Below are 9521 nucleotides of genomic sequence, written 5' to 3'. Positions count from 1 at the left end.
TATGTCCTGGATCCATTGAGGGGAGGTCAGCGTCGTAGTTGTCGTATACGAAGCTTATGGTGTTCCTGTTGTCCTGTGGTGGATGCACACTGTTGTCGTTGATCTGACTGGATATGACTGGAATATGACGGGGTTCAGGGTTGGACGTATTAGTTTTGTCCTTCTCCAGACGCGATGTTTGCTCCACCGCTGTTTCACTTTGTTCTGTTGTTGCAGGTGTCGTTGGTGTCGAGTCCGTGTTCGAGGTAGATTCACTGTTAAGAGATCTACCTTTTACTTTGTCATTACAGTTCTTATTTGACTAGAGAGGCTTGCAAATTTAGCATCAATTGTCTTTAATTTGGCATCGACAGAATAATTTGTCTTTAATAGTTCACTTTCTAAATGTAGAATGTGATCCCGATATGATTTATTTTCTTGACTATACAGTTTCAGTTCCGATCTCAGTTCTGACCTTCTGTTTTCAGAGTCACTGAGCTTAGATTGTAGGTCTGATATAGATTTATCCTTTTCCTGGATAGTCTCATTTAATCTCATGATGTGATCAGAAAATCTACTTTCCATACACTGTACCCTTTCCTCCAACTTGCTTTGTCCACGAGAAACAATCTGTTTCAACTGTACAATGTGGCTAAGTATGGAACACGTTGAGTCGTTTGTCTCACCTGAAGCTCGTTCAGTGGGAGTAGTCGATGATGAAGATGTGCTGTTGATCTTGATTGGTGTATTGACGTTGGTGACGTCGTTGGCTGTTGATGGCGTACCTGGTGTCGACATAGATAGATGTCGTACACTTGCTCTGCTGAGCACCTTAGTTTGCAGGACATGTGCAGGAATAGTACCTTCAATGTAATGATATAGGTAGTACACATCTTGAGCACACTTGTATATGGCCGGCGCTGTTGTTGCCTGAGTATTTTTTCTTCTCACAAGTAGACCAGCTGGGAAGTTAACACACGTCTGCTTGGCGTAGTCATACAAACTCTCTTTTACATCATTTATTTCTTTTATGTTGTGGTTGTATATGTCTTGAATGCTGTCAATAAAGCTTGTCTTGTCTTTAGAACCAAGTTTAGCTTTTATTTCCAAGTAGATTGACTTGTCAATCTCATCACACGGCTGGGTGGTGTATATGTCTTCATTGTCCATGTCATCAGCCTCACCTATTGTTTCACATACATTGTTCTCGCTGTTCGCGACGTTCATTGTTGTATCTTGAATTCAAGCTTGGGTTGTGAGTAGGTAGTTATGTGAACATGGTGGACAAGTACTAAACTTTGTATACAGAAAAAAAATCAAAGTTCACTTGTGTTAATAATAGATTAGGTTAATGATAGATTAGAATGTAAGGCTGTTTGGTAGAACTGTAGAGTGTCCAATATAGAACCATTCCAGAAATTGCTACAAAAGAGATGCGACAAAACAGTAAATATTTCTAGAGATTACAAAACAGTATATACATGTCATCACTTGGCTGCTGCCATCTCTTGAAATCTACACAACTACGCCGCTGAATGCAACAGAACTTGTAATACAGAAGTTGCCATCCATAAAGCTCTACGTTTTCATTTACTCACTAGCCTCTAGGATGCGAATCAGAAACTTATGAGAGATTATTAGTTCTACTGTGGCATTAAGGTACCTAGTAATGTATAACTTGGGAACTCTTTACCAGAAATAATTTCATCAATACAATGCATAAGTAGCTTTATAGACAGGATCACCTAGAAATTAGGGCATAAACTTTGCGTTTGATATCAATTTTAGAAATGGATTCTGTCAAGTAATACATTCAGATGAGGTTGTAGTGATTTAAATTCACATAAAACCCACTGATTCATGCCATATCATCAGTAGTGTGTCTGTGGCGTTACTTGTGAAAATACCCTTCATTACTTATTTGTGTGTCTAAATTACACCATTATTTAAACAACATATATTATTGTACAAACATATGTACAATATGGTATATGGTATAAAAAATCTTTATGGTACTGTTGAAAAGCTGTAGAGGAAAACATATTAATGATTTAATCTGTATGTATATTGATCTTAGAATTTGGCACATTTAGTTGACCATTATTGTCTTATACTTTAATTATCTACTTGTGATCTAATGATTACAATACTGCTTGACTAGAGGTATTGAATCAGAATGTCATGTTACAACTATGTTAATATATAGTGGTCTGTGTTTAGTATGTCATGCAATATATTTAATGTCTTTGCATTTGGGTATTGGAGGAGAATTACGATATGACTTTGGCTGTTTTGTCATATCCATTTAACTATATTTCATTCATGTTTAAAACGCATTACGGTATGCACTGCACCATCACACTTGTGGCTCACTGACGCACAAAAGAAACTACAAATCTATTGGTTTGGGATTGTTTTGAAAACTGGTACTCCCTGCGACTTACAAGTCACAGACATTGCGTACATGTTTCCGAACACCACATATAGCCTTTCAAATGCTGTCATTGGAATATATTAAAAATTGTTATTTTCTTGACTCGCACCTGTATGTTAAGCGCCAGCAGTATGAAACACTGTCAGTTGAAATTGTTTGTCGTATACCCATCAAAGGCAAGAAAGAAATTATCAGCAGCGGAGCGTGAACGAGCCTTTGCGATGTCGCCATCGGGTGCTTCGAACAGTCATATTGTCAGAACGCCTGACTGTAGAAGGCGGACCATCACCAGACTAATGAGACGCATCAGCCAGACTGGCCAGACATCTGACAGTCACAGAACAAGAAGACCGAGACTGACCACCCAGTAAGATGACTATCACCTGCGCATTTTCCATTTGCGCAACCGGCATCAGCAGGAACACAGTGATGGGACGACTGCGTGCTGTGGGCACCAGGACCATTTCAGGGCATGCCATGAACTGTCAATGACTAAAACGTCTTTGCTGGGCTAGGAACGTGGGATGCATGCAACGTTGCACGTGTGTACGATATCTGTGGTGTTTTGGCAACATGTACACAATGTGTCACAAGCACTTTTCAAATTATTTACAACCATGTTGTTTTTGGGAAGCACCAGCTTTGCACTTTTTGTACGTCAGTATCTATTCAAGATGTCTCAGAGTGGTTACCATGACACTTATTTAACTCTTTTAGTACTCAATCCAACATATACAGACTCTTCCAACAAGTATTAAAACAATATTTATTTAAATCAGAGAAAAAGGAACTTATACATTTTTGGGTTGTAAGCACTAAGCAAATAGGGCAACTGAATATTTCTTGATTTGAATAATGTGCTGTTGGCGTATAAAGAATTACGATAGTTATAGTTTGTTGTTGAAGACAGTTCTTAGCAAGCATAGCCTGGTGTTCAGGACACTTGATATGATAGTATTGCTTTCAAAACTCCTCGAAAAACATGTTTTTAATATTTTTTACCGAAACATAAATTCATGTTTCAGGACGGAAATCAATAGAAACAGAAATTGGACGATGGACATGTTATTTCTTTTTATGAAACGTCATTCAGAAACAGAATTAAAACTGTTATGACAAACAGTTTGACTTGCAGGAAATTATGTTTTGAAATATCTGCACAGTTATTGTTTACTTGATATACTGGGATTCATTGACAAACCGAGAATATTTGCCATGTTTTGCGATAAACCCACGCAGTTCTAAACAGATGTTCACACACAGTCTCCAATGATTGACATTATTTACAGAGGAATACCTTTAACGATTGGAACGTTCACAACTCGGGTGTACCATAGCCGTATCATGTTCTCTAAACGTGTAATTACTATAACATTGTCACGATCTCTAAATATATGTAGTTTGATGGATTACGATATGACGGGGAGCTTGTCCCGTAACTACTTCATTATTGTAATAGTATATGATGGTTGCATTGATGGTTTTTGCTCTTCTTGGTTTCTGTTGACAGACGTTTAAAATACAATCAAGAGTATCATCTTCAATGTTCCAGGATGCTATATGTCCATCCAATTATGAAAAATATTCTGCATATGATGGTTTCATTCATCGTTAATGTTTGATGTAAAACTCTAGACTCGGGAACTCGGTTAACTGCCGACCAAAACTCTTGAGGGATTAATGCATTTTCCAAAATGGACATACTGAGATCTGCTTCGGTGCATGTTTTTATGACAAGAATGAGTGCATATGAATTTACCCATTTTCAGCAATATTCCACCTTAATCCTCGGCAAGGAACGGAATGAGTGGGCTTCAAAAACTGTGATACAATTTCTGGTGTCCCCGGCCGTTATATTGTTGGAATATTGCTAAATGCGGCGTAAAACTCAAACCACCCTTGTGGAATATACGGGTCTCGTAACGAGCGAACGACTTCACCACTGGGCTACCTGACCGAACCTATTCACCGAGAAGTGCTATCATGTAAACAAGCGTCACAGACATAAAGTCGATCCGTTGGTGCCAGGTGTAAATGAGATGTCCTTCGAACTCGTTATTAAACCAATCTTCAGACTAAAGCTCGTCAGATTAAAATGTCTAATGTCATATACTGCTGTCAGCAGAGAACCTGTACTGGACGTCAACTAAGTATGTATATAATTTCATCTCGACATCATAACGTGTGTATCCGGGAGATTGTGACTGACACTTGAGGGATTAATGCATTTTCCAAAATGGACATACTGAGATCTGCTTCGGTGCATGTTTTTATGACAAGAATGAGTGCATATGAATTTACCCATTTTCAGCAATATTCCACCTTAATCCTCGGCAAGGAACGGAATGAGTGGGCTTCAAAAACTGTGATACAATTTCTGGTGTCCCCGGCCGTTATATTGTTGGAATATTGCTAAATGCGGCGTAAAACTCAAACCACCCTTGTGGAATATACGGGTCTCGTAACGAGCGAACGACTTCACCACTGGGCTACCTGACCGAACCTATTCACCGAGAAGTGCTATCATGTAAACAAGCGTCACAGACATAAAGTCGATCCGTTGGTGCCAGGTGTAAATGAGATGTCCTTCGAACTCGTTATTAAACCAATCTTCAGACTAAAGCTCGTCAGATTAAAATGTCTAATGTCATATACTGCTGTCAGCAGAGAACCTGTACTGGACGTCAACTAAGTATGTATATAATTTCATCTCGACATCATAACGTGTGTATCCGGGAGATTGTGACTGACACAATTACCATCCACAGACATCTGGCTTTGTAACGTGATGAAGAGGCAATGTCTGACGTCTGGAAGTCTTCCGTGCAGAAGCAAGAGCAATTTTATTACACGTCTTTTTGGCATTCTAGCAAGTGCCATACTTGAAGGTCTTATCCGTTTGGCTTTTTATCTCATGGGACACATTCCATTTTGAAAAATTCTAGAGGATGCATTCAGAAAATATACTTGGTGTGTTAAACATTCATAAATGTGTACGTTAAGTATGTGTTGTGTTCATGCTTAGTTGGGGCACGTTGTGTCTACTTTGTAGTTAAAATAGCAGCAGCAAGTAAGCGTAAGTAAATGTGGTAGATATAAAAGAAGACATAACACTTGCTGTAACAGTATCTGTAGTGATGTATAGATGTTGACGAGGTAGTTTCAGGGGCACAAGAAGCTAGTAACACAAAAGATACATCCTCAATTTCACAGTGTCTACACATAGAGTGTTGACGGGCACTCGACTTGGGACGTCACGGTCAGTGAACTGATGTCTCCGAAACTTTCAGAGTAAAGTGATTTCATCGCCAAGAGCAAGTAAGTCGACAACGTGAACCATGGGCACAACCTGACTGCCCTGAAGGCTGTAATCTTGGAATGGTCTTTTTTGGATTAGGATCAATCTGGTTCGGTTGTCTGTGTTGCCAAAGTTCTGCAATCGTAGAACACTGAAAATCCCTTCGTTGCATAGTGATCATTCCGTTAGCATAGTGAAAGGTAGTTATCTACGTCATTTCAAACTAATATTAATTTCAAAACGATTCTGACTTTAATCCGCTATTTTTATTATCTTGTGAATTTCTACATAAGATAGATTTACACCACTGTCGTTTTAGGAAGTAGAATTCCACTTGTGTGCTGGCGATTAGGTGCCTGACTCTGAGCCTCAACCTAAATATGAACTCGAAGCTGTACTTCACTAAGAAAGTGTAATAAAAAAAAATGGCATATGCTACATTTGACCACTTTTTAAATGGCATGGTGTATTCATAGTTTTCGGTCGTACGAGGCGTGCCAATTTAGTCTTGTCAGATGGGCACACAAGGTGCGTGTTCTACCAGGGACCTGGGTTAGCCTAGTGGGTAAAGTGTTCGCCCTTACTCCCAGGCTGATTGACTGCAAGCTGAACCTTGTCTCTGATAGCTTGTTTGATAATGAAAGTATCATCAACCAACACCACACCCTCATTTAATACAGACTCATCTCGCTAAATGTTTACACGTACCAATCACCAAACAAAACCTACTATTAGGTGCTTTAATATATATCCCAATCAATTTAATCTTTACAATACAAGGCAGTCAAGATTCCACCAGAGGGACCCATTACAAATCATCGTTGTGCCAGCACGATGGTACCGTTGTATCGGAAAGTACGGCAGCACGGCAGGAATATATTAATCACTATCAACTATACTGAGTACATCCTCCCTGGCTGTGCACACACTGGTTAACATTGAATTGTCCCCACCTTTGTTTGAAACGTGGTCGTTTTGGAAACTAATGTTGTGTTTATCCACATGCTGTCAGATGAATCTCGTATGGCGTCACTATGGAACCCTAAAAGGGACATTGCCGTATTGTCGTGTTGAGGCCTTTGCAGAAACAAGCAAAGAATGTCGAAGTTCACCAAAGCATGGGCATACGAACTTTATACCAATTGTCTTCATTTTTTGGATTTTGCCGCTTTTAAAACACATTTTAGATTAGGCGACAGTGCGACAACGTGAAATATTTTTATCTTGAAAACTGTGGCGCTGTGCCATTGTCTCCCCTTTGTAACATACACAGACTTTATCAAAAGCCAAGTATGTGACATAGCGACAATGCGACAGATGTTTTAAATATTGCGTTGTTGTATTGTCGCGCTTTGGGTAATACTGAAACTGTTTTGCTTGTTTCTGTAAGGGCCACAACGCGACAATGTCCCTTGTTGGATTCCATAAATCATAGACCACTTGGCGGTATCCTAGCAACGTTCAAATACCAGCTCGGTTTACATGGTGTAGGCATGACACTTATAACACCAAAGTATGATCCTATTGTAGCCTGACATTTGTGCCTCCACACGGGGTATTGTTTGCATTCCAGAACTATATATATAAGTTGGCGTGTTCAACGTGTCGCAGTGTGGCGAGGCAAATATCTCGAAACCTGTTAGGCACAGAAATTGCTTAGTATCCCATGCTAACGATTGGAGAATGTGTAAATCGTGACAGCAGGCTTATAAAACAGCAATAATGGTCAAGAATAAGACTGTTTTATCTTGACAGTTCAGCATTTCCGCAGTGTCAATAAAATACTTCAATAATGTCTTGTGAAGGGGTAATCAAATATGTTTTATGTTTGGGGGCGTGTACGAATCTGACAAAACCTGTGATGTTCGTGGGAAACTTGGCTGTGAATATGCTTTCTTCTTTTTTCTTTTTAAAATTGTAGTTTAGAATCTACATTTGTTGATGGTAAAAAAAGCAACGGGTCTATGCAATGGTGAGTGAGTGATTCAGTGAATATGGTTTTACGCCGCAATATACCAGCATCATCACAGTGAAATTTGTTTCACACTTTGTACCCATGCTGGTAATTGAACCCGGAACCTTGGCTTGAAGAGCCTATGTTTTAACTACTAGGCTACCATACGGTAAACTGAGCCGCCATAGTTTGTGTATTGCTATTGTTTTGGGTTTGTTTTTGCTGTCCATTCAAAACCATTAATGAATGAATATGGTTTTACGCCCTTTTAGGGACTATTCTGACAACAAGACGCCTTGGACACTGGACATGGCACAGCAAAGCTCCGCAGCAAACTAAGAATCGAACCAATTGCTTGGACAAACGCTTTAACCACCCGATCACCGCTGTTCCCCTCAAGCTATGCCTTTAAAGACTTGCAGGCTAATTTGGTAGCCATGAATTATATCCTTCAGTTTTCATACACACACCTAATGCAAATCTGATCATGAGTTTGCATTCACTAACATACTTTCAGCTTTTCATCTAAAACGGAAGACCCACCTATCCCATGGACAAGGGTCAGTGGGGGAGTGAACTATCAAACTTTCGTCAGACGTAAACCGATATATGGTGTAAACAAGTATTTTGAGGGTATGAAACTATGGTGCGTATCTGTTGCCAGGCGTGCTTGAACCATTAGCATTAGCGACTGTGCATGTTGTTTTGCAACTTTCCTCCAACTTCAAAGCTACCATCCAGGAACAATTCCAGCAATATTCTCCCCCAACCCCAAACCCCAAACACACAACAACAGAACAAACAGACAAGATGATTAGTAAAAGCTGCGTAAAACCAGACTCATTAACCACACACGCACGGCCTTCAGAATCAGGAGGGTACTTTCAGCTTAATGAACTCACAGTGTGTGGGCTTTGTTCTACGCAGCTGTGATACATACAGTGGAAGCTGTCTAAACCGGCACCCGTCGGGACTAAAGAAATACTCCGGTTTAGACAGCGTTCCGGATTGAACAGATCGGTTAACTCCGACTAGAAGTGAACAAGTTTTGTCAGTCTCATATACATTGTTCTATCACAATAAAACATGTCAACTCACTCAGATTAAAATGTTTTTCTGGGCAACCATGTTGTTTCAACGCAAGATTAATTGGTGACATTACACATCCAGCCGAATCCTCGCCACACGCCGGATTAGACAGCGCTGATTACAGCATAAACCGACATTCGGGCGGCTCATTTCATGCCGAGATTCGCAATAGACAGCTGCCGGATTGCAGATATTTTAAATGATATTTTTTTTGATAATTGCACTAGCCACGGACGGGCCTGAGATTTTATGCCAGTGTTGACAACTTGCCGGATTGGACAACTGACGGTTTTGACAGCTTCCACTGTATACCGTGATAGGTACATCAGGACTTGTCATGCAGATATCACGCACATCTTTGGCGTTTGTCAGGGACATTCTTGAACATGTGCATTTTGTCAGCCTGGGCGAAAAATCTTTGAAAACCGAGAAGATCTAGTTAGAGACTCAACTCCAGATTACATGTAACAAATGTTAAGTTCGGACCGGACTTAAATGACGAACAGGTAGATTTTGACCTAGTCAATGGCAACAGATGTGAAGGACATTTGTGATTCTGTCAGTATGTATACTAAGGTCTTTTTTCTGTCAGTGTTCATTATATGTGACGTAAGGTCTGTCTTAGATCCTGTCGTTGTGTATCATACGTGATATAGGGCTGTTTTTGATTCTGTCGGTTTGTGTGATATGTGATGTAAGGTATTTTTAGTTCTTTTGATATATACTATATGGGAAAGCAAAACAGTTTCCGAAACCTATGATATGTA

The 9521-nt window shown here is 39.8% G+C and overlaps 1 protein-coding gene across 1 annotated transcript; it reads right to left on the bottom strand.

The window, feature by feature from the left end:
- Window positions 1–392: 392 nt before the first annotated feature.
- On the bottom strand, window positions 393–1300 carry LOC124261896. Its single transcript, XM_046696264.1, has 2 exons — window positions 655–1300; window positions 393–520 (listed from the first exon to the last, which is right to left on the bottom strand). Exons 1-2 carry the CDS (start codon window positions 1204–1206, stop codon window positions 503–505), a joined length of 570 nt encoding a protein of 189 aa, XP_046552220.1. The 5' UTR covers window positions 1207–1300; the 3' UTR covers window positions 393–502.
- Window positions 1301–9521: the final 8221 nt, after the last annotated feature.

The sequence above is a fragment of the Haliotis rubra genome, unplaced genomic scaffold (assembly GCF_003918875.1).
Source record: "Haliotis rubra isolate DU_JTF1 unplaced genomic scaffold, ASM391887v1 Scf1199, whole genome shotgun sequence".
Taxonomy (NCBI): Eukaryota; Metazoa; Mollusca; class Gastropoda; order Lepetellida; family Haliotidae; genus Haliotis; species Haliotis rubra.
The sequence above is the reverse complement of the archived record's forward strand: the minus strand, read 5'-3'. Positions and strand labels throughout refer to the sequence as shown.

Coding starts and splice junctions, on each gene's coding strand:
- LOC124261896 (XM_046696264.1), bottom strand. CDS start 1,206: ATGAACGTCGCGAACAGCGAGAACAATGTATGTGAAACAATAGGTGAG.